We start from the raw sequence: 26,468 nt of genomic DNA on the forward strand, positions 1-26,468 counted from the left end.
GATATAAAGAGAATATGAAAAAGACATTAATATGCCCAAGAGACTATAGCTGTAATAAATAAACTTAATGGATTTCTAAATTTACCTTAATTAAATAATGGGGTGCATTTGTATGTAGTTTTATTTTTATTTAGCAGTTTAATTACTTTTTATCAGTGTTTGATTTGATTGTTGTTTTGCTATTTGACCTGTCTGTCCGGTCACTGATTCTTGAGGTAAGGGACGAAACATGTCCTACATAAAAAAGTAATGTTTATGTTATAAATCAAGAAATTAATAATAATAAAAAAACTGAAAAGTTCAATCTAAAGGAAATGTGTATACTCAGGGCATTTATTACTTATATTTTTAATGTATTTCATTAGAATTTCTAAAAATGCATGCTCTAAACTTGGAAGCACATGTAACCTAAACTGTCCTCAACATGAGGTCACAACTGCCAAACAAAGTGTTTAAAAATGCTACAGATTCATAAATATACTGTAAATATCAAATGAAAGGTAGGGATCTGTAAGCTAACAAACAATACATAAAGTAAACTTTAAAATATATTTTCCATAAGAAACTGCCTAACAAAGTTGTGTCCTTACTTTGCGCTTATATTTTTAAATATATTTTAAACAAACACTGTTTAAGTCTCAGCGGTCACAGCTTCAACATCTCAACTCCATCATCCCATTGAGATAATTTCAAAGTATCTAAATATAATAGATCAAATTAAAATAGCAAGCTTTTTAGTGTGTTTGATAGAGTTGACACAAATGACTGTAAGATGTAAGTTATGAAGTGAATAAATGTCATTTTTCAAATTTTGTTTTTTATAAAAACCTGTTCCTTTACATGGTTTGTTAGCTGAGACCTTTGTCTACAGATATATCCATTTTAAATTAATTTAGTATTAAAAAATTAAAACTAAGATTTAAAACCTGTTTTATCCCTTTATCAAAAATCAGTGTGCTATCTTTTATATTTCAGTATATTTTATAAATTAAACACTGATTATGTGCCTTCAAACAATTAAGCAGTAATATAATCAAGTCAAGTCAACCTTTATTTATAGAACACACGTGCTTTAAAAATCAATCAAATAAATATACAACGGCAGAATTATATACATACAAAAAAAAAAAAAAAAAAAAGAAATAATAAATAAATAGATACAATTAAACACTGCATCAAGTATTTACCTAATTTAGCCTATTAAAAAGTCCTATTCAAATGTTAAAGATTATAAATACGTTTTCAAAGAGGATTTAAAAATGGCTATTGAAGTAGCTGAACTCACTTGGTAATGGAGACTATTCCAGAGTTTAAGACCTACCACAGAGAAGGCACGATCACCCTTAGATCTATAGCGACAACGAGGAACCCTCAAAAGAAGTTGATGAGAAGACCTGAGTGCTCTGGTAGGGGAGTAAGGGACGAGAAGATCACTGATGTGCGAGACCAGATAGTGCCTTGTAAACGTAAAGCAGAATTTTAAAATCAACCCTGAATTTAACGGGAAGCCAGTGTAGAGATGCTAATACAGGGGTAATGTGATCCCTCTTTCTTGACCACGTCAAAAGTCTAGCTGCTGCATTTTGAACCAGCTGTAGGCGGGATAGCGCAATTTGAGGGAGGCCAATGTGCAATGAGTTACAATAGTCTACCCTTGATGAAATTAGTGAGTGGATCATAATTTCCAGGTCTTTGCTGGAAAGAAAATGTTTCACTTTAGCGGTCTTTAGATCTCAGGTGGAAAAAGGTACCCTTAACAATGGCACTAATTTGCTTATTAAAAAGTAATGATGAATCTAAAATCACTCTAAGACTTCTTACATGATCTTGGCGACAGAGGGCCTAACTTGGCGGCCAGGCCAGGTAAGGAGGACATGGTAGGACCTAAAATCAAAACTTCAGTTTTGCTTTAGTTTAAATGTAAAACATTGTTTGCCAGCCAATGTTTAATATCTTTGAAGCAATTTAGGATGTTATCAAATGAACACTGATTGTCTAAGCTCACTGTTAAGTCAAATTGGGAATCAGCAGCATAACAGTGATAGGATATGTTGTACTTTTGGAAAATAGAGCTCAGAGGAAGCATATACAAATATATATATATACACAAATATAATAAGGGTCCGAAAATTGACCCTTGAGGGACACAGCATGATAGATGAGCTGATGTAAAAGAGAAATTCCCTACATTTACAGAAACATCTTATCTTTTAGATAGGAGGCAAACCACTGGAGGGACATGCCCTGGATGCCAACCCTACACTTGAGACGACTGAGAAGAATGTTATGGTCGATAGTGTCGAACGCAGCACTAAGATCTAATAAGACTAAGACAACATGTAAGCCTGAATCCATGGAGAGAAAAATATCATTAGTAACATTGAGCAATGCAGATTCAGTGCTGTGCAAGGGTCTGAAGCCAGACTAAAATGTGTCTAAAATGTCAAATGTATTTAGATAGGCGTAAAGCTGTGAATAGACAACTCTCTCCAAGATCTTGGAAATAAAAGGCAAATTAGGGATTGGTCTATAATTATTGTGTACTGCCAAATCCGAAGAAGGCTTTTTTAACAAAGGATGTAGAATTGCATGCTTAAAACTGCTTGGAACAACTCCATTAGCTAAGGAGCTGTTAACTATCGCTGTCACACTGGAACTAATAGTTGTAAAAACGCCTTTAAAAAGGCGCAGAGATAGAATATCCAGCTTGTAACTAGAACACTTCATCTAGGAGACTACATCTGCTAACTGTTCTAACTAAACTAGCTCAGAGTGAGTCAGGGAGCTGAAAGGGGAAAGTATTAGTGGTTGATCAAATCGTGAAGGTACAATAGCACCTTTAATATGCTCGATTTTGTGAGTAAAAAAAGTTTAAAAATCGTCACAGTTCTCTTGAATAGCATCCAAAAAAGCATCTCTCATAGGGTTTAAGACAGAATGGATAGTATTAAACAATACTTTTGGTCGATTTGCATTATCAGAGATTACTTTAGAGAAAAACTTAGCTTTTGCTTCATTCACTGCTCTTTGATAGTTTGTTAAAGACACCTTTAAGATGTCAAAAGAGACCTGAAGCTTGTCTCTTTTCCACTTGCACTCCGCTTTTCTACACTCTTGTCTGAGAGCCCGGGTGACATCATTTATCCAAGGCTGTGAAACACCCTTAATTCTCCTCGGCTTGAGTGGAGCAACATTATCAAGAGAGAAAGTACAAGATTATTGAAAGCTTCAACCAGTGATTCAGTATTGACTTTATCTGAGACATCATCAGTAAAATGCGATAAATAAAATTCTGAGAAAAGATTGGCAGTAGATGAGTGAATGGACCGGGAGTGACGTAAAGACAGAGAAGTGGTAAGGAGAGGACAAGTAGAGACAGACTCAAACATTATTGAATAATGTTCAGAGATGCCAATATCTAAGATCTCTAAGTTAAATACAGAGATACCATAAGATAACACCAGATCTAATGTATGACCCATGTTGTGGGTAGAACCAGTGAAATGTTGAACAAAATTTTAAGACTCATTGAGGGAGAGAAATTCATTTGCCAGTGGTTTCGATGGACAGCATACGTGGATATTAAAATCCCCAAGAATCAGGAGTCTGTCACTGCATGACACCAGTCCAGAGAGAAAGTCAGAAAATTGTTCAATAAAGTCCCAATTAAATCTGGGAGGTCTGTACACAAGTGCACATAAGGTAGGACCCAGGGCGTCAAACTTTAATAGTTGGATCTCAGAACAGGAATACATGTTCGTAGGTAGTGTTCTGCATTTAAAAGAGTTTTTAAAAACAGTGGCAACGCCCTCTCCTCACCATGAAGTCCATGGAGAATTTAAAAATCACAGCCTGGTGGTGTTAGATCCCCCAGGGCCATTTGTTCGCTAGGATTCAGCCAGGTCTCGGTGATGAATAAACAGTCCAGTGAGCTTGATATAAAGAAGTTATTCAAAATAAAAGACTTGCTCGATATTGATCGTGCATTTATGAGGACCATCTTAATGGTGGCATCATCTGCATTTTTTGCTGGAGTAAAATATGTGTTTTAGCCTGCTGAGATTATTGAAAATGACCCCCCGCTTCAAATCCTTTGCGCCAGTCGGAGGGCGATGTCATGAAGACCAAATGGGCGGTATGTGGTGGTTGTCAGAGGAGTCAGCCAGGAATCTGTTGGAATGTTGAAGTAACCCTCGATTGACATACAGGGGGCGATGCACAATTCCAAGTGTAGTACAATAGTTGTAAACTCCAGCTGACAGTTGGCCCCGAAGAATTCAGATGCCATAATTCCAGGGATGAGTCATATAAAATCATATAAGAAGCAAAATAACAGCATGAGCCTGCAAACAGGCAAGGAGCTCACCACTGAAACTGGCAAGGTCCAGCAGCAAAACTCCAGAAGGCAGAGCATCCTGATTGATCCACCAACATGACCCGAATTCCAGTTCTGCACGCTCCAGCTCAACTGGACATGGACAATGGGCAGGGAATCAGGTGGCCCATTTGAGACTGCACACAATAGTACCTGTGAAGGCGTTTGGTGAGTTCAGCAGTTTGTTTACTCCGATGTAATCCAGGCAGATGAGAGGATGACATGGAGTTTAAAATGTAGAGAGAATGGTTTGAGTTGGTCGGGTGAAGGTGTAGTGTAGTTTCCAAATAAAAAAAAAATAGAAAATTCAACAGTCCATTATCCATAAAAGAGAATCATAAAACTTGATTTCCTGAGGTCGCTTCTTTAAAAGGACATTAAATAAAAGCAACTAGAAACATCAAAAAGAAAACGGAGAGCAGCGGCAGACAGATACGCCAGCGTTCATTCAACCGGAAGCTTATCCACAGTTAGATAAGATATTTTTATTTACCAAAGCATCTTGTGCTTGCTATGAAAAAACAAACAAATAAAAACTAGAGAGCTACAAGAGATTTATGTGCAAAAAAAAAAAAAAAAAAATGAGTTGTGTGTCTCATTTTTTAAAGTCCCTGTAAACATACAAATCATTGTAATTTTTTTTTTTTGTGGCCTTAAATTGAACATAACTGAAGTACAAAAATGTTTTGTATAAAAAGACTGATCAAATTACACAATGGTTTTAAATGTCTTGTAGTCATTTCCAATCAGAGCATCTCATAGTCTGTGTTATCTGGGTCAATTGGAGAGATTGAAAGATGTGTCAGAGCTTGCACTATCTGTCACGTCCTTCCCAGCTGGATCTCCTAGGAGCCAGAAGTGGAAATGAATAGAAGGTTATGTGAACTTGTAACAATTCTGACAGATGGCATCTCTCATGAGGGATATGAGAAGCTTGTATGAGGCAAGTTTGCCATGTAGGTGTGAGACACATTTATAAGTGTACTTATGAGTTTCTTATCCTTAAATGTGCAAGTTCCAGTTCCAAAAGCATCATAAAATATGATATTATATATATTATTAAAAAAATTATTGAAAGTGCGAACAATATATTAGGCTGTGTGGCATGGTTTCACTGCAGCCATACATCTCCATTATTGCATCACAAAAGATCATGGGCATGGGAAGATGTTTTGTGGCGGGGTGCTGAAATGACAGGTTGTGGGGAACATGTGGGGGGGGTCATGTCACCACATCGTAAAAAAAAAGACATTCATATTTAATACACATCAAATCTCCACGAAGCAAAACTAATAAACATATCGCCCAGAACACTCATTTAAACTGCAGCAAACACTCCAGTACATTTGACTATGTATTACATATTACATTTTAGACTGAAAATAGTGAGGCAGCTACAACTTATAATGTTATGGTCCACGTTGCGCTATTTAAAAGCAACTGGTGGGCTATTTTGATCTGTCATGTAAAAAAGCCAGCCTGCAGAGCAAAAAGAAATAAACAAAAATAAATAAATAATAACTCTTGTGCCTAGCTTACAGTACACAGAAGGTGGACTTGCGCTCTGGGGCACAGCAGATGAATTCCTGAATGTCTTTTCTGTTTGGGAGATTTTGATTTGGATGAATATAAAAAATTTAAAAAATAAAATAGTATACTTGTTGCATTTAAGATAATGACCACATCAGACACTGCCACTGACCTTGAAATACTGACCTTCCCACCAATAAAAAACATCCTAAGATGATTTGCTGGTCTTAAATTTATTAGCCTGGCCAAGCTAGTGCTCAGCTAGTGTAGCTGGTCGACCACCTGGTACCCCAGCCTGACCAGCTGCAAAATGCCTCTCAAAAACCCCTCATAAAGCAAAACCATAAAAAAGCAAATAGAGACCAGCTAAAACCAGCAAACCATCTTAGGCTGGTTTAAGATGTTTTCCAGCAGGGCTAACCCTAATTCTCTGCACCAACAGGAAGGTCATCATGCCTTGTTATTCTTGTTACCCTTGACAATCACATCTCCTTGAGCACTTGTCTCCTGTCTCCACCTTAGACTGGTTAGTCATATTCTAAACTCAGATGCTCAGGCACATCATGAAATGACAGGAGATTCAGTATGTCCTTCTGCTCAAAAATGTACTCTCCATTTTCCCCTCAGTTTGCGAAAATGATATCTTTCTCTCTTCTTGTTCTTTCCATTTTTAGTCTCTAAAACTCCTGTCAGCTCACATCGAGCATATGGCAAACCAGTAAGCCGTATAATCAAATAAAAATCAAATCAAATCAAATCACTTTATTGTCACACAGCCATATACACAAGTGCAATGGTGTGTGAAATTCTTGGGTGCAGTTCCGATCAACATAGCAGTCGTGACAGTGATGAGACATATACCAATTTACAATAACATCAAATTAACACAACACAATTTAAACATCTGATATACACATAATTACACTCAACAGTATACAAATAATAACATACACTGTACAGTATACAATACGCACTATATAGATACACATTATTCAATAAAAAAAAATAAAAAAAATATATAAAATGTATATATAGTATATATAGAATGCACAGTATTGTACTGTATTGACATTCAGTTGTTAAGAGAGAATATAATATAATAATAATATAATTTATGACAGTCCGGTGTGAGATATAAGAGGAAGGGTAATAAAGTGCAGTGCTGATGTATTTGATCGTGGGAGATCAAGAGTTCAGAAGTCTGATTGCTTGGGGGAAGAAGCTATCATGAAGTCGGCTGGTGCGGGTCCTGATGCTGCGATACCGCCTACCTGAGGTAGCAGTGAGAACAGCCCATGGCTCGGGTGGCTGGAGTCTCTGATGATCCTCCGAGCTTTTTTCACACACCGCCTTGTATATATTTCCTGGAGGGAGGGAAGCTCACCTCCGATGATGTGTCTGGCAGTTCGCACCACCCTTTGCAGTGCTTTGCGGTTGTAGGTGGTGCTGTTGCCGTACCAGGCAGAGATGCAGCCAGTCAGGATGCTCTCTACAGTGCAGGTGTAGAACCGTGTGAGGATGTGGCGGTTCATTCCAAACTTCCTCAGCCATCTCAGGAAGAAGAGGCGCTGATGAGCCTTCTTCACAACGACTTCAGTGTGGATGGACCATGTGAGTTCCTCAGTGATGTGGACACCCAGGAACTTGAAGCTGCTGACTCTCTCCACTGGTGCTCCATTGATGTTGATGGGACTGTGTTCTCTGTCTTTTCTCCTGAAGTCCACCACAAGTTCCTTTGTCTTACTGACGTTGAGGGAGAGGTTGTGCTCCTGATACCAGTGTGTCAGAGTGTGCACCTCCTCTCTGTAGGCTGTTTCATCATTGTCAGTGATCAGACCTACCACTGTCGTGTCATCAGCAAACTTAATGATGGCATTGGAGCTATGTGTTGCCACACAGTCATGTGTGTACAGGGAATACAAGAGTGGGCTGAGAACACAGCCCTGCGGGGCTCCAGTGTTGAGGGTCAGTGATGAGGAGATGTTGCTGCCTATTCTAACCACCTGGCGTCTGCTTGACAGGAAGTCCAGGATCCAGCTGCACAGTGAGCTGTTTAAGCCCAGAGCCCGGAGTTTCTCATCTAGCTTGGAGGGCACTATGGTGTTGAATGCTGAGCTGTAGTCTACAAACAGCATTCTCATATAAGTGTTCTTTTTTTCCAGGTGGGAGAGAGCAGTGTGTATTGTAGATGCAATGGCATCATCAGTGGAGCAGTTGTAGCGGTAAGCAAACTGCAGTGGGTCTAGAGAGAGAGGCAGCACAGAGCAGATATAATCTCTGATTAGTCTCTCAAAGCATTTGCTGATGATGGGGATCAGAGCAACAGGACGCCAGTCATTTAAACAAGTTATTTTTGATTGTTTTGGAACAGGCACAATGGTGGATGTTTTAAAGCATGTGGGGACTACAGACAAAGAGAGGGAAAGGTTGAAAATGTCCGTAAAAACACCAGCCAGCTGGTTCGCGCGCGCTCTGATGACGCGGCCCGGAATGCCGTCTGGGCCCGCGGCTTTGCGGATATTCACCCGTCGGAAGGCTCGTGTTACATCCGCTACAGAGATGGAGAGTGAACTAACCTCTGTAGCTTCAGCCGCGTGAGCTCTCTCCGCGAGGGCGGTGTTATTTCCCTCGAAACGAGCCTAAAAAGTATTTAGCTCATCCGGGAGTGAGGCAGCGGTTTTCATGGTGGAGTTTTTACTCCCTTTAAAATCCGTGATGTTAATTCCCTGCCACATGCTTCTAGAGTTGGTGGTGTTAAACTGTCCTTCAATCTTGCTCCTGTACTGGCGTTTTGCGGTTCTGATAGTTTTTCGGAGGGCATAACTGGCGTTCCCGGAATTAAAAGCGGAGGTCCGCACATTAAGTGCCACGCGAACATCGCTATTAATCCAAGGTTTCTGATTCAGATAGATCCGTACTGTTCTGGTCGGAACCACGTCCTCTACGCACGTTCTGATGAAGCACATTACGCTATCAGCGTAAAGCTCGATGTCGTCATCAGAGGCGGACCGGAACATCTCCCAGTCCGTGTGATCAAAACAGTCCTGTAGCGTAGAGTCTGATTGGTCCGACCAGCACTGGATCGTTCTGAGGGTGGGTGCTTCCTGTTTCAATTTCTGCCTGTAAGCGGAAATGCCTTTCTGTTTGTGTGTTATTCCTGGTTGCGGTCGTTATCTCTCTGCTTCTGACAGCCACGATCGCTGTCATACGTGTCTGGGCACTGCCCACGCGGAGACATCGTTCATGGATGAGTCATGTCCTAAGTTAACAAATTCCACTCTTTTTGGGGAGAAAAAGAGAGGGAAAGAGGCCTCGGCTGGGCTAGCCTGTCCTTATAGTTGGGCAGTCGACTTGTTCCTGATGGACCGTTCGACGTTCATAAGAGCGTTGGAGGAGGTTACGTGACGGCCTGGTGTGCTGGCTATAAGGCACACAGCGCCAGTTCACATAACACAGTTCAGATAGTTGTGGCGTTTTGTATAGGGACCTCTAGTGTCACTAAATCGACACAACGTCGAGTGAGTGACAGATAGGGAACGTCATGGTTACTTTCAAAACCTCCGTTCCCTGGTGGAGGGAACGAGATGTTGTGTCCCTCTTGCCACAATGCTGAACTACCCGCTGAAATGGCTGGGACCTGATCTCGGCTCCTCAGGACAAAACCTGAATGAGTGGTTGCATACCAGCTCCTTTTATACCCGTATTTCCGGGGGAGTGGCATGCAAATTCCACTCGCCAATTCTCATTGGCCTTTTTTCAAAAAAGCAGAGGTGTTTGGGGCTCCCAAGAGTGACTCCTAGTGTTACTACATTGACACAACGTCTTGTTCCCTCCATCAGGGAAAGGAGGTTACGAAAGTAACCATGACACTTTATGTTCTTTATGTGATTTTTTTGAAACTACAAAGACCTGATCACCATTTACTTGCATTGTGAGGACATACAGAGCTAAGATATTTTTCTAAAAATCTTCGTTTATGTTCTGTTGAAGAAAGAAAGTCATGCACATCTGGAATGTCATGAGGGTGAATAAATAAGAGAATTTTCAATTTTGGGTGAACTATCCCTTTAAGCTTTGCACTCAAATCTGTGAAGAAGTGAAGACATGAGTGAAAAGTGTATGTAATCTAGATGCAACTACAGTAGGCAGTGGCACAATGCTTTATTTAGGTGTGTGTTTTGGGGGGAATTTGATTACATTTTTGGGGAATATAGAACGTAACTGTTGTTCAGATCTGTTGATTTGAACTTGTGGTAGATACACATATGTTTTTTCAAGCTCTTACCTTGAGCCATTGTTGGAGGAATCACAACTGCAGAACACAATGTAATGTTTGTGATCTGCTTGGAAGTCATAATATTCAGGAACAGAAATCAGGCTATTTATTAGAATCAGCCTCCGAGAAACTAGTTCTCTGGGGTCTCCTGTTCTTGTTCTTTGTGTGTAAGTGTGTGTAGCAGTGACCTTCTCTTCACACAGTTTTCATTCTTGTTGCTGAGAGATCTAAACCAAGTACTCATATTTATGTAAATATCACTACATTCTGTCCAAGTGCTGTTTATTTATGTGTATTGTAATAACAGAGAAATAGCAGGCTGAGAAAATGTGGCAAAGTTATGATGCATGATTGAAAGTGCTCATATAAATCTTGCTTGCGGTACGATGGCTCACTACATGGTTTTACAATGTTGCATTGTGCATTGGTCAAGAGTTATAGTGCTGCACTTAGAGTTCAAACAATTTCAACTTTGACCCAGTTTGCGACTTACTATACCTTTTTGATGTGCAGCCAATGTATACTGGACAATTTGCATTATTAACTATATATATTTCAAGGATGTTGAGATATTTTTACTGGAAAAAAGACTGAAGACTGAAAGACTGATACTGATTAAAAACTTTTAGCATTTTGCAGCCTTTTTGCAGTGTAGAACTGAGAATGACAGGGTGAGAAAGTGGCTGTTGTTGAACGCAAAATGTGGGCTACAGATATGGAAATATGTGGCACAGAACTGGATTGTTCCCATTAGGAAGGATTTAAAGAGAAGAGAGAGGAGCAAAAGAGTAATTGGGAGTGTGGAAGTGTTTGTGAAAGGGAGAGAGGTTTAAGAAGGGCAAAAGAAGCATAAGTTGTTGTTATTATGTAATCAAGTTGCATGATGGTTTGCCACGAACTTCAGTGCAAAGCCATGTGTTTTTTCCTTAGACAGGACAAGGATTCCAGGGCCAAGGGGAAGGATAGCAGAAGGACATGACAATTTACATAAGCCACACACATACTCAGAATCTAATCTGACATCATCATCATCAAGCAGTGCCACTCCATTTCCCAAATGCAATCTCAGTCAGTGTCAGCTCATAAAGCCACACATCTTACACTTGAGTGAGAGGACACAGCATACGTGTGTCCCAATGTTAGCATAAACCAGTTGGATGCCTGGAGGTTGCCATGCTGCAGTAGCCCTGGAGACACAACATGTGGTGTCTTTGGAGAACTCAGTCTCACCACCAGCATTGACCACCCACAAATTAACATGCGGCACTTTGAATAAATTAGAGCTGAACACTCAGATAACCAATCAGTGTAAATATTCAAAGTTGGGTGTTAATTTGTGGGTGGTCAATGCTGGTGGTGAGACTGAGGCCAATAAAGCCTTTCCAATGCTAATCACCCTGCACTTGTATATTTTGACTTCAGGTGTGTCAAGTCTTTTTTTGTTTTTTTGTTTTTTTGTATAGTGTTTTTCACAACATACATCGTTTCAAGGCAGATTTATAGAAAATCATGTTTTAACAGAAAATTAAACTGTAATATCTATAGAGTCTTAGAGTCTTCATTGTGTAGTTTGATTTAAAAAAAATGTGATTGTAAATTATGTATAAAAATAAATAATTAGGTAAATAAGTAAATAATAATTGTATTTAGAACCCAAGTGAGCAAGCTGAAGGCGACTGTGGCAGGGAACACAAAACTCCATAAGATGTTGGTTAATGAAGAAAAATAACCTTGGGAGAAACCAGGCTCACTGTGGGAGCCAGTTCCCCTCTGGCTAAACAACATGAATATAATGCTTGTAGTATTTTTCTATGTGTGTAGTGCATGTCATGGTTTAAAATTTGTAAACTAAGTAAGTGTTAAGGGCCAGTATTTGAAAAAAGATTTTGTACGAACTGTAAGATTAATGACTAATATCTTTGAAGTCCATCCTGGATTAACTGCAGATGTTCATATAGATGCATTGTCCGTTGCTAGTTGGCTGATGAATGCTTTAGTTGGCAATTAATTGATAGTCTATGTATTCCATTTTAAGAGTGTAGTCCATCATTAGACAAAGGTGATGCAGGCAGAGATCAATGAGTTGCATTACAGTTCAACCGGCAGGTCATTTCGGTGAGGTTCGTGAGGTCCATCTAAGTCCAAGGTTCAGGCAGTGGCATATGAAATATCCAATGTCTTACGGTTGGAGTTGGCATCAGTTCATCCTCTGAAGTCCATCATAGTCCATTTTGTGTGTGTTCTTCTGGGCTATACTTTTGGGGATTTCTTTTTGGGGACATTATCAAATATAAAAATGTTAATTCAGTAAAATTCACTTTAAATGTTCACTTTTTAAAAAAAAAAAAAAAGTGGCATCTTTGGATTAGACTGTAATTATAATTGTGTGAACATACTATGTGAAGAGTACAATAATATGTGAAAAGTAGATGTCTTTTGTGCATGTGTGTTTTGATGGCTGACAGTACCGCTTACAGTAATATTTCTACAGCTGAGGGGGAAAAACTTTGTGAGGTCTGTGAACTGATGACAATTATCAGAGTACGTTGTAACCTCCTTCCTTACTGCACATTTCTAGAGAGTCGCGAGGGCATTAACGCATTTTAACACCTTCAGTAAACTTGTTAACAACAGACATGGACAAGTTGCACCCATTTCTTTGCCTAATGTTTGCAAAAGCTTCACAGCAAAGCTAAAATTATCTGAATATTAACCAAAATGTTTTTGTATCCTGGAGGACACAAACATTTGAGAGGCTGGGGAGAAGACCAGTGAGTGAGTCTGTCAAATTTTTGTGAAAAATATTGAAAAGTGGCTCCCTGAAAATACTGAAGTCATCTGACTTTGTATAAAAACTCTGGCATTAACTCATAATCTTTATATAAAAGTAACATGGCAGCATTTTCCAGAATTCAGCTGACCTTGAGGCAAATTATCCGATCTTTCTATGTTATTTTTGTGATTTCAACAAGATGCAAAATTGTAAATAAAAGCAATATTTTAAAGAAAAGCATAGAAATGTATTATTTGGGCCTTAATGTGTTGGAAAATAGCAATAAATTCATTTTTGGAGGTATTTTTATGTTCTTGCCCTTCAAAACATTGTTTAATTTGATTTTGATGTTGTGGTTAAATTTGCAAGTTAAATATTCATAAATGCTGTCAGTACTGACTGAAGTTCAAAAAAGGCAAACAGTCAAGGGACCTACCTCTTTTAGTTGCTCTAACTTGCCTGCTTGTTTGAGAAAGCACAAGTGTTCAGTGTGATGCTAAAAGTGTGAAATGTTTAATGTCAAGGAAGTCTTTTGATTGACTGATCATTTGGTGCTGTTCGTTCAAAAATGATTAGATTAGATCTAGTCATTATATGAATGGCCGTTGCACATTGCCTATGGCTTAGTTTGGCATCATTATGGTGTATACCCAAAACCTTGACAGATTCTTTATATGTAGTCAATTCATTTGAGGTATGGCTCAGCCATTAAAAGCATAGTTCATGCAAAAATGAAGTTCCTAAACGTAAGTTCGGGAGGAGTGAGCCCATCTAATCTTTCAATTAACAGCCAGAGTATATAAGCAGCTGCTTACCTTTCTTCGGTCTCAGCTGTTTCCAGCATTTGGCCCCGCCCACCTGTGACAGATGCATGCAATGTCCTATTACTCCACTTGAAGCATTCATCCTCCTTATTATATCAGCTATTTTATTAAAATCATTATATTATTCAACGGAAGCTACCGCCGCAGTAGCTCACTATTTGCATACATCGTGATAATGCCGGCTGCCGCTTTAACTGGGTTTTCTACCCTGACTTTCTTCCTTTTTAATCTTTGCTCTCTGAAGCAGATCCTATTGCGTAGAGGCTGCCTCTGCAAAACCAGCCACTGCTTCGCCAAATATCAGTGCTACCGCTTTATATGGCCGTGCACATGTCCTTTCATCTTAACTGCCTACATTTTTATTCCCATACAAGCGCACAGGTGGTTCCTCTTAGCAGCGCTTCAGCGCTCTCTGTCTCTCTCTGATTTTCTGGGGGTAATATGGAGTATCTCACAAAACTATTGCAATGCAGATACATCAACCATGCAAGACGTATATTGTACAGCAGGTGGCGGTCATACAGTACTCCTAAGGAGTGAATGGCCACCAGTGAATAATGATTGTAAGTCCATTTTCTCCTGCATTTCCGTTTGCAGTGCAGAGCTAAAGCTCTTTTATTTCTCAGAAAGTTTTATGCTGTTGTTCACATTGTTTCTAAAGCCATATTTCCCAGGAAGACCATAAGTCCTGCATTTCCGTATGGTGTGCAGAGCTGCAGCTCTCTTTATTCTTACAGTTGTGCTCAAAAGTTTGCATACCCTGGCAGAAATTGTGAAATTTTGGCATTGATTTTGAAAATAGGACTAATCATTTTTATTTAAGGATAGTGATCATATGAAGCCATTTATTATCACATAGTTGTTTGACTCCTTTTTAAATCATAATGGTAACAAATCACCCAAATGGCCCTGATCAAACATTTACATACCACTCTTTTTGGGGAGAAAAAGAGAGGGAAAGAAGCCTCGGCTGGGCTAGCCTGTCCTTATAGTTGGGCAGTCGACTTGTTCCTGATAGACCATTTGACACTCATAAGAGCGTTGGGGGAGGTTACATGACGGCCTGGTGCGCTGACTACGAGGCACACAGCGGTCTGCCCATCACACACCGTGTGCTGACACACACAGGTTTAAATGGCAATTAAAGGTTAATTTCCCACACCTGTGGCTTTTTAAATTGCAATTAGTGTCTGTGTATAAATAGTCAAAGAGTTTGTTAGCTCTCACGTGGATGCACTGAGCAGGCTAGATATTGAGCCATGGGGAGCAGAAAAGAACTGTCAAAAGACCTGCGTAACAAGGTAATGGAACATTATAAAGATGGAAAAGGATATAAAAAGATATCCAAAGCCTTGAAAATGCCAGTCAGTACTGTTCAATCACTTATTAAGAAGTGGAAAATTCAGGGATCTCTTGATACCAAGCCAAGGTCACATAGACCAAGAAAGATTTCAGCCACAGCTGCCAGAAGAATTGTTCGGAATTCAAAGAAAAACCCACAGGTAACCTCAGGAGAAATACAGGCTGCTCTGGAAAAAGACGGTGTGATTGTTTCAAGGAGCACAATACGACGATACTCGAACAAAAATGAGCTGCATGGTCGAGTTGCCAGAAAGAAGCCAATGCCACAAAAAAGCCTGGTTACAATATGCACGACAACACCTTGACACACCTCACAGCTTCTGGAACACTGTAATTTGGAGTGACGAGACCAAAATAGAGCTTTATGGTCACAACCATAAGTGCTATGTTTGGAGAGGGGTCAACAAGTATTGTGCTCCTTGAAACAACCACACCGTCTTTTTACAGAGCAGCCTGTATTTCTCCTGAGGTTACCTGTGGGTTTTTCTTTGAATCCTGAACAATTCTTCTGGCAGCTGTGGCTGAAATCTTTCTTGGTCTACCTGACCTTGGCTTGGTATCAAGAGATCCCCGAATGTTCCACTTATTAATAAGTGATTGAACAGTACTGACTGGCATTTTCAAGACTTTGGATATCTTTTTATATCCTTTTCCATCTTTATAAAGTTCCATTACCTTGTTACTCAGGTCTTTTGACAGTTCTTTTCTGCTCCCCATGGCTCAGTATCTAGCCTGCTCAGTGCATCCACGTGAAAGCTAACAAACTCATTGACTATTTATACACAGACACTAATTGCAATTTAAAAAGCCACAGGTGTGGGAAATTAACCTTTAATTGCTATTTAAACCCGTGTGTGTCACCTTGTGTGTCTGTAACAAGGCCAAACATTCAAGGGTATGTAAACTTTTGATCAGGGCCATTTGGGTGATTTCTGTTATCATTATGATTTAGAAAGGAGCCAAACAACTATGTGATAATAAATGGCTTCATATGATCACTATCCTTAAATAAAAGATTTGCATGATCAGTCATATTTTCAAAATCAATGCCATAATTTCACAATTTATGCCAGGGTATGCATACTTTTGAGCACAACTGTAGATAATTGTTTGCTGTTGGTCACATTATTGTTTCTAAATGTCACCTGAAATTATGCCTTCCGCAGGGGTTTCTCCAATATTACTTCCAGCAGGTCTCTGCAAGAGCCCATTTAAATTCCTGTCACTGGAGCGTATGCAGATTTACCTCTCGCTTTCTCTATCTAGGTGTCTTTCCAAGATTTCACCATTACCTACCTAGGAGCCAAAAATGGCAAACATTTTAGTTGTTAAGAACGCACAACTGTGGTGCTCCTGCCTTTGGCTCAAAACATCCCTATGCAGCACAAATGTGCTGTCCACATGCCACAACTGCGGCGTCTTTCAGACCATGCGACAAACTCCCACAACACTGCAAAGCAGCGCAAATTTGCTGTCCAGGTGCCGCAACTGCGGTGTCTTTTAGGCCGTGAGTCTAAACCTCCGCCATGCGACAAACTCTCACGACACCGCAAAGCAGCACAAATGTGTTTTCCAGGTGCCGCAACTGCGGAAACTTTGAGGCCGTGCCACTAAATCTCCCACAACACCGCAACCATGTTTCCTCTTATAAAAGTCTTGGGGCAAAGCTCATAAATATATAACCATTGCAAACCACATTTCGGCAAGGTTCTTTACTCTGCGCCACCTGCCATTCTAATGCAGTGTGGGCTCTTGCGTTCGGACGCAGTGTGAGCCTATGCAATTTGGCCACAGGTTCTCCTGTTTGAATCGCAGTGTGGGCCCTCCCGTTCGAATACTATGCAGGCTTTCCCGTCAAATTGCAGTGTGGGCTCTCCCATTCAAATGCAGTTTGAGTCTCAGTGCATTGGTCGCAGGCTCTCCCGTTCGAATCGCAGTGTGGGCTCTCCTGTTAGACGCAATGCAGGCTCTCCCGTTCAAATCGCAGGGTGGGCTCTTCCATTCGAATGCAGTGTGTGATTTCACATCATTCACTCTGTGGGCTCTCCCATCCAAAATGCAGTATGAGCTATCCCGTTCAAGTGCAGTGGTGGTGCAGTAATCTTAAGAGCCTTTTAGCATTTCCCATTAGCCTTCGCATTGGCATTTCTTTCGCTCATGGTTAAAATGAGCCCAACACATAATAAATAGAGCCTGAAATGACCTCCAATATAAACTTGTGCTTTCCTTACAGGCATGTGTAAACATAATAAAGCCGTGTGTGCCCCACTTGATTCTGCCGCAGCAGCGTCCCACTTGATACTGCCATAGCAGTGCCCCATTTGATACTGTGCCGCAGCACCCGACCATGCTCGATACTGCCGCAGCAGCTCCTGCCTATGCTCGATACCGCCACAGCAGTACTCCTTTCACTTTTGATACTGCTGCTGTAGTGCCCTGACATGACAAACGTAATAAAGTTATGTTTTCATAACTAACCTTTTTCTTCCCTTACAGGTGTGTATGAAGTTAAGCATCCCTAACTAAACATTTGCTTCCCCTACAGGCATGTACAAACGTAATTGTCATGTTTTTCCTAACTAACCTTTTGTTTCCCTTGCAGGTGTGTATAAATGTAATGGTTATATTTTCTTAACTAACCTTTTGCTTCCCTTACAGGTACGTACATGGAGTTATTTCTGTTTCACTCCACAGGTGCTTTCAATGTCTAAGTTCCATACTTTTATAGCAGTGCATCTACAGCAATGGAAACACAGCAGCGCTCCCACAGGAGCACCTTCACTATTCCCCCCCCTTTTACTATTCCATATCCTCTTCTCCACTGCCACAGCACTGCCTTAACTCTGCTCCCGCAGGAGGCCCACTTTACTCTACTGCCGCAGCAGTGTTTTACCATGCTTCCACTAAATCCCTTTGTCTTCGCTTCACAGCAGCTGTAGCGAGCATTACCATCTCCTCCTGTTCATTTCAAGCACCATATTTCCCTGTCTTTGGGTAGACCATTGAACGAGGCTACCATCGCAAGCGAGTTAATCTGACAGTATACCTATGGTACAACTCCCTGTTGTCGTACATGTAGGATGCCTCACACGGGGCACCAATTATTATGTAGGGCTTTACTGGTTGTTTAGATCAGTGTTACTATCAGAAATAATTAATAATTATTTCTGTAGTTATTAATTAATATTTAAATTAATCAATTGAATCTAACTCATTAAAACCTCATATGGGGCTCCAGTAAATGTAGTGTGCTATGTTTAGGAGCAAGTTTGGTTATTAGCAATAATTAATAATTATCAAAGATAATTATTAATTATTAAAATCAATAGAACATTGATGAGAATCAGTGTTAGCTTTTTTTAATCCTTTAAATCAACAATAATCAAAGATAATCGTTAATTGTTAACATCGATGAAACATTAAAATTAACACTAGCTTATTGATCATTCAAATTCAACAATCATAATTCAACAAGATAATTATCAATTATCAAAAATCAATAGAATATTAATAAGGATTAACATTGACGGGGCACCACCCTGGAATCAGGGACTAATAACCAGATAGTAAAACAGTCTCAATATTAGATTGTTTTCTTAGGAAAATCGTCATCCGAAGAATATCGATTTTTGGGAAAAAAAACAATGAATGAAGGTTTGAATCCGAGCACTGACATCCCGTCAGCATGACACAGGCATATGCAAAACAAACCAAAACACTTCTCTTTGTAATATAAACAAAGTTTATTTATGCATTAATATCAATTAATAATTAATACAATGCAGTCAATAAACTTCCGACTTACAACTACAAACTAAACAGTGATATGATTAGATATGGAAATAAAATAATCCTATAACACATAAGGTGTGTGTGTGTGTGTGTGTGTGTGTGTGTGTGTGTGTGGGTGGGTGTGTGGTTAGTACGAGAGAGAGAGAGAGATGATTAAGTGACAGCCCTAAAGCCGATTTCGTGATAGTGGGAGAGAAAACAGCTGTGTTTATCACTCAGAGACGCGGTGGATGGCTCGTAAAAGTCCCGCATTATTTGACTCTTTAATGGATGAACTCAGTTGCTGTCTCACCCGCGATGGCGAAATTGCACAACAATCCAATTTGGTTGGACCACAATACAGCAAAACAAATTTGTGATAATTAATACCCTGAGTATTAATAATGAGCGGATATGGCGGTCCGTAAACTGTACAAGCAAAATCCTTGAAACACAAGAATAACACACTATAATATTCTATCTCTGCCCAGACGTAAACCTCTTACTTGAATCGCATGAGGACACAGGTAGAATGTGTTTTCCTCCGTCCTTTAACTCTGACCCGGTTCCTTGAGGCTCAGGTGATGACGGGAGGCCGTTTCCTCGCTCTGTCGGCGGGCGGTACGGCTGTTGATTCTCAGCGGGCTGGCGGAGAACTCAGAAATGTCGACTTGATTGAAGATGGAAGAGAAATCTTTAATCTCTTCACTTCTGTAGGCAAACGGTTGAAGATGCGAATTGCTCGGTGGTCTCCTTCGGATCCGTTAGAGTGTTCGGTTGAACACAGAGTAATCTCAACTCGTCCAGCGACATGGAGATTGTATGGCCACAGTTTCAAGTCGGACGTTACTTCCTTGTGCCACGAGGTTGCACATGAGAGCAGCGAAGAGCTGCATCCACACGCTGCAAACAAAGTCGCTGGAAGTGAATTCTGGAAGCATTTCAGAGGTATTTCAACTCCTGATGATGTCATGTTTGAGGGACGTTCTGTTGTGTGCCTCATCCAATAGGAGTTGAGAGTTCAATCCTTTAATGAGCAAGGCTTCATGGATTTGTAGTCTGTTTTGGACTCCCTTTGTTTGATTTTGGCGTGATTTTTATCAGTAAGATTTACGACTTGGAAGGTGGGGGCTTGAGTTAGGTTTTTACGACTGTACGCCTGCCTTTGTCTTCTGTCTGAATACATGAGGCCCAACATACACTAGTACTTTAATCTAAACCTTCCACCCGGATCGGGCCCTTACGTGAGGCTGCTTCCATAAGCTGGCTGATTAGATGCAATATATAAATGGTACAGCCCCCTATAGCTGCATAAATGTCCTTCATCTAAACCTTCCACCCAGAGCAGGCCCTTGCATGAGGCTGCCTCCGCAAGCTGGTTGCTTTAATGCAGTTTACCAAAATCTAGCACTTCTGTTAGCCTATGATTTGGTGTTTCTTTCACCCAGTTTTTTTTTGGGGGGGGGTTAAACATTGCAAAAATAAACGGTTCTACTACAGCATACATGTCTAAGGATACAATCATCTATAAAGCATTTATGATTTATCCATGTGCTCGCTGTCCTTTATTGTAAGCATCTTTTTGGGGGGTAAATTTAGAGCTCAAGTTGAAGCTGCTTCCTCGAGCCCCTCCACCGTGGACAGCAAGCCAAATAAGTTTAACCTTAATAGATTAAAGATTATATGGATAAACGAACTTGTGAAATGAAGATTTTGTCACCATTCACTCACTCACTTGTATTGTTCCAAACACGTATGTCTTTCTTCAGTGGAACACAAAAGGAGATTCATGGCAGTCACCATTCACTTTTATTGAAAGGAAAGATTTAATGAACAGTGTTAGGTAACATTACTTTTAAAAGTGACTCGTTAGAATATTGTGTTACTCCTTAAAAAAGTAGCTTAATTAATTAAAAAGCATTACTTTACTTTTGCATTACTTTTTTTCACAGCCACTTTCTCTTCTGCTCTGCTATGCATTCCATACAAGAGACATTACAGGTCATGCTAGCTACTGTACAACACTCATGTCAAAACAACATAGTTGTAAACAAACAGATATTTAGAAAGTAGGTCTTCACGTCATATTTATAATAAAGAATCAATAACATGAATATGAATGATTTGTTTTTCCATCAACATGGCAGCCATTATGAATAATGAAGAATAACCACTGTCTTACCTAAAGCAGAAAAGTCCAGCACTTGAACCGGCATCATATAGTATGTCATCATATGCTGTGCCCATCGACAATGCCAGAGTCAACTTGAGATGTTTTTCAAAAGTCTGTAGTTGCAGTTGTTCTACAGCATTCCCTAGCTCTGGCTGCAGTCATTTTAAGACCCTGTTTATAGCTGGTAATAAGATGCATTTCGAATGATCCGATCGCAAAGGTCAGTGCTAAATATAGTTGTAAACGGGGTGCAAAATTATTGATGAGTCCCGGACAGCAGCGAAGCACCACCTCCCATCAGTCAATCACCAGGAAAACAAATGTTTAAACTTACGTGCGGATTTAAAAGGAAATAACCGTCTGATCAGAAAACTTGAAAAGGCAATTACATACCCAAGGATGAGAACTTCATGGCTCTTCCTCAGTGTGTCTGACTGATTTGAACATCCAGGGTGACAAGATGACAAGCACACAAATCTGAAGCTGAACTAATACAGGTACTCCACTAAAATAACCAATAATTTTGCTTGAAATGTTGCGTTTGTTCTTAGATTAAATCTCAACTGCATCTGGGAGAAACAGCGCACCGGTTTTGTTCACGCTTTCTTTGACTTTGACTATTTTACAGTTTATCAACGTTCAGTAACACACTGATATATTGATTGATGTATGTCCATACGAAATCATACACACTCTCCTCAAAATCCCAAGACCACAACGAAAGAATGAATGGACGTATGCCGCAACAACAGCTGTGTTAACTTGACAACGGAAGTAACACCCATATTCCTCGCTAAGCATCACGGGACATAGGGAAAAGGTGGATTAAACAAAAATTTAGAATCTTTTTAGAAACTAAGACATTTTCTCTGCATACACAGTCGGTGTAGAATGTTGCTTGGAGTCACTGATCCAGATTCAGCTTTTCTTATCTCATTCTCCCAGTTACGGAGAGCTGTAACACAGAGCAGTTCGGCTGCATAAGTTATTGAATTGAGCAAGTATTTCACCCCGTGTATCATGTCATGGCTAGTGGAAGACTAGTCTTATATATATTCTTTTTTTTTTTTTATCCCCTTTTCTCCCAATTTGGAATGCCCAGTACCCACTACTTAGTAGGTCCTCGTGGTGGCACGGTTACTCACCTCAATCTGGGTGGCGGAGGACAAGTCTCAATTGCCTCTTCTTCTGAGACCGCCAATCCACACATCTTATCATGTGGCTTGTTGTGCATGACACCGCGGTGACTCCACATGTGGAGGCTCATGCTACTCTTCGCGATCCACGCACAACTTACCACGCACCCCATTGAGAGTGAGAACCACTAATTGCGACCACGAGGAGGTTACCCCATGTGACTCTACCCTCCCTAGCAACTGGGCCAATTTTGTTGCTTAGGAGACCTGGCTGGAGCCACTCAGCACACCCTGGATTCGAACTCATGACTCCAGGGTGGTAGTCAGTGTCAATACTCGCTGAGCTACCCAGGCCTCTGGAAGACTAGCCTTATAATCCCTCTGCCTAAACGCATTTACAGATTTTTTTAATGCAGTGTGTATTAACACATGAATCAACCGCGTTTCACTCAACCGAATGTTGACCTCATATTACTCTAAAACACGAAATGCACATGTGCATTAGCGAGTTGATTGACAGGCGATATCTGTGTCTAAAAGGTGATTGGTTCTTTTACCTGCAAGGGGGGACTTCCTTTCTACATCCATTGATTGTTGGGTGCTAGAGCTTCTTGGTTGGGTGTTCCAATTTCTCCCATTCATTTAAATAGAAGTGACTCATCTCTCTCTGCTAAATAGTCTCTGTCCTTACACTATATAGAACAACAGTGCCAATCATGCATTATGTCACAACATTCTGCCTAACATCTTCTTTTGTGTCCCAGGGAAGAAAGAAAGTGATACAGGTTTAAAACAACATGGGGGTGAGTAAATGATGACAGAACTTTCATTTTGGGGTTAACTATCCATTTAATGATGCACAACAGAAATATGATTTGAGAAATGGCACACAAATATTATATGCCTTGACACACAATAAAAATTGGACTTGGCATGCTCTTTATACATACACTAGTTTCCTGGAACTGAAAGATCATCATTAATCATTAGATATGCTCTGTGCAGACTTGCATCAAAACTGAACATTTGCTCATGACAGTGTTATTTCCTTTGCCCACCAAATATACGTATATGGTTAGCATTCACATATGCTGGCCCCACATATAAATTGATTTGATTTCTGTCTTGTTTATCTCCAGAAATGGCTAGAGGCATCAAACCCACAGAGTGTTAATGTCATCCTCTTTACCAATAGTTTTATTGAAACTGTCTGTATCTCTGTAGCCAATGTGTGTGTGTAAGTGTGTGTGTCTTATTTTGGTTTTTCTCTGGTACTAATGGAAAGGGTGAAGGAAGTCAGTGAGGAGCTAATGGCTGGAGTTGGGCTTGTTGACATGAAAGTCTTCCACCCCACATATTTAAAAATTCGAACGGGTCAGGATTAAAAATTAAACTCTGCAGACTTGAGAATCTTATGAGGGATGAAAGTCTGGGGAGCATTCCTGATCTGGGGCCCTCAGAGAGGTAGGTGTGAGTGTGTGTATGTGTGCTCAGTGTAGGGTTGATTTACAAAAACTGACATAATCCCATACTTGTGTGATCTCTCTATCTATCTGTGTGGGACGGAGGAAAATATGTCTCTTTTACCTGCTGTAAAGTTGGTCTGTTGGCTGATTTTAGAGGGTTTAGGGCTTTTTTCAGCTAGTCAGGTTGAAGACAAGGTTAAACCAGCTAAGACCAGCTTAACCCAGCTAAAACCAGCCAACCAGCTTAGACTGGTTTAAGCTTGTTTTTGTTTGTTTTTTCAGCAAGACTTTTTATGTATGATTTAGCATTTCAATAATTGAAACTGTCAAACTGTCCCATCTCTCTCCTTCTTACACTCCCCCCCCCCCCCCCCCGTTCCTTTGCCAGTTCATTCTGACACTTGCTTTCCCACTTTTCTCATTCTCTCTTACCTCCCCACCTACAACCCCTGGTGTCCTCCCCTCCATGTCTTTTCATACAGTGAGCTCAAACCAGAGCAGTCATGCTCATGAGTACCCAGACTGCCAAGAAGGGGGCAATGAAGCCAGCCTGCTGGTGTCCCCTCTGGTGGTGGCCGGCATCGTCATTGGCCTGGTGCTCTTCCTCTCCTGCATCACCATCATTGTGGGCAGTCTGCGCAAAGACAGCCGACTGCGCAACCCCCACCTGCGAGCCAGCTACGGTCAGTGGCCGAACTGCATGGGGTCCAAACATATCAAATGCAATTAATGTCATCATAATGTTGAGGAAGGCTTTTTTTATTTATAATGCTTAGTATGTCATTTCCTGTGACATATTTGTGTTATTCTTGGCCCTCTAGAAATGCTAAAAGGAATCAGCCCTTTGTTTAGGAGCCCAGAGAATGTTGTGGCAGAAATCCAGTCTTTGTAAAGCTCTATTATGTCCAGCAGTTCGTATTATGGTCAACAAGGCATGTACAGACTACATTACTAACAAACTGCAGAACTTTGAGTTTTTTTTTTACTTTTGGACTTTACTAGGGAGACCTAATAAAATGTTAACTAGAGGTTGACCTATAGTGGATTTTGCAGATACTGATAACTAAGGTAGTGGAAAACACAGATATTCTATTAATCTGCCTATAGTTTTTAAAATCAATGTATAGAATGTAAAATAAATAATAATCATTAGTCTTTTATTACTATGACAGGCACAGATATAGAGGCTACAAGAGTCCAAAATGAATAAAATTCCAGATGCATTTTATTGTTCAATCAAGAAAGAAAAAACAAACAGAAAAAAATGAAGATTTGGTGCATAAAGAGGGACTTTTAACTATAAACTATCCTGAAACACACCAGGGACTCTTATTTTGAAATTACCTGGACTTGGCTCCGTTAAAGAGATAGTTCACCCAAAATGAAAATTCTTTTATTATTTACTCACCCTTATGCCATCCCAGATATGTATGACTTTTTTTCTTCTACTGAACACAAATTAAGATTTCTCAGCTCTGTAGGTCCATACAATGCAAGTAAATGGTGACCAGAACTCTGATTAAACCACTGGAGTCATATGGATTACTTTTATAATGCCTTTGTCTTATTTGTATCTTCAATGTCTTCTGAAGTGATCCAGTCGGTTTTGGGTAATAACAAACCAAAATGTAACTCCCTTTTCACTGTACATCTTGCCATTGCAGTCTCTAGGCATGATCATGATTTCAAGCTCGATTACACTTCCTAGTGCTTGACACATGCACAGAGCACTAGATGGAGCTGTAGGAGGTGCGATCAAGCTTGAAATCACAAACGCCAAGGAGATTTATTGTGAAAAAGGAATTACATTGCTTTTTACATTCTTGCTTTTTTTAGTAACTTACACATTTCACATTTCAAAATATGTGATGTTTTACATGACAATTTTTTTTTCTCTCCCCAATTTGGAATGCCCAATTCCCAATGTGCTCTAATTCCTCGAGGTGGCGTAGTGACTCACCTCAATCTGGGTGGCGGAGGACGAATCTCCGTGTCTGAGACCATCAGTCCACACATCTTATCACGTGGCTTGTTGAGCGTGTTACCGCGGAGATATAGCGCATGTGGAGGCTTCACACTATTCTCTGTGGCATCCATGCACAACTCACCACGCGCCCCACAGAGAGCGAGAACCACATTATGGCGACCACAAGGAGATTACCCCATGTGACTCTACCCTCCTTAGCAACCGGGCCAGTTTGGTTGCTTAGGAGTCCTGGCTGGAGTCACTCAGCACACCCTGGATTTGAACTCGCGACTCCAGGGGTGTTAATCAGAGTCTTTACTCGCTGAGCTATCCAGGCCCCCCCTACATTTGTTAAGTAAATACCCACGAATCAGGAAGGGATTCAAGAATGATTTTCTTTAAAAAGGAGAGAAATTTTTTCTGCTTCATGAACATGAAATCTGTGTAATTGTGTATTTACATTCTCATTGCTGTTCTAATTGTGACATTTAAAAAATACTGGTATCATATATTCCAATGGACCTTTTTTACTGCAGTGCCAACTTTAATTTTTGACTGGAATGACAACGTCATAGTATGGGATAGACTAACGGTCTCTTCAATGGTTTGTACTGTTGTTTAAAGTGTTTTGGATCATTTCGCTGATGGAACATTGAAAAAATAAAACATCTTTCCAAGAAATTTCAGTAGACAAAACATTTAAAAAAAACAAACAAAAAAAACACGAGTTGTGGAAAATTTGATGTGATCTAGGGGGTTTACAAAGCTTTATGCAGTGCATGCTATTGAAGACACTGTAAGTCTTTCCCTCACAGC

The 26,468-nt window shown here is 40.2% G+C and overlaps 1 protein-coding gene across 1 annotated transcript in view; it reads left to right on the forward strand.

The window, feature by feature from the left end:
• The window catches only part of LOC127446184 (protein BEAN1-like), a 95,235-nt gene that overhangs the window by 35,465 nt on the left and 33,302 nt on the right, over nt 1-26,468 (forward strand). Inside the window, exon 4 of the mRNA XM_051706910.1 lies at nt 24,169-24,369. Coding sequence (XP_051562870.1) covers nt 24,169-24,369 — 201 coding nt within the window. The remainder of the gene's footprint in view (nt 1-24,168; nt 24,370-26,468) is intronic.

The sequence above is a fragment of the Myxocyprinus asiaticus genome, chromosome 1 (assembly GCF_019703515.2).
Source record: "Myxocyprinus asiaticus isolate MX2 ecotype Aquarium Trade chromosome 1, UBuf_Myxa_2, whole genome shotgun sequence".
Taxonomy (NCBI): domain Eukaryota; kingdom Metazoa; phylum Chordata; class Actinopteri; order Cypriniformes; family Catostomidae; genus Myxocyprinus; species Myxocyprinus asiaticus.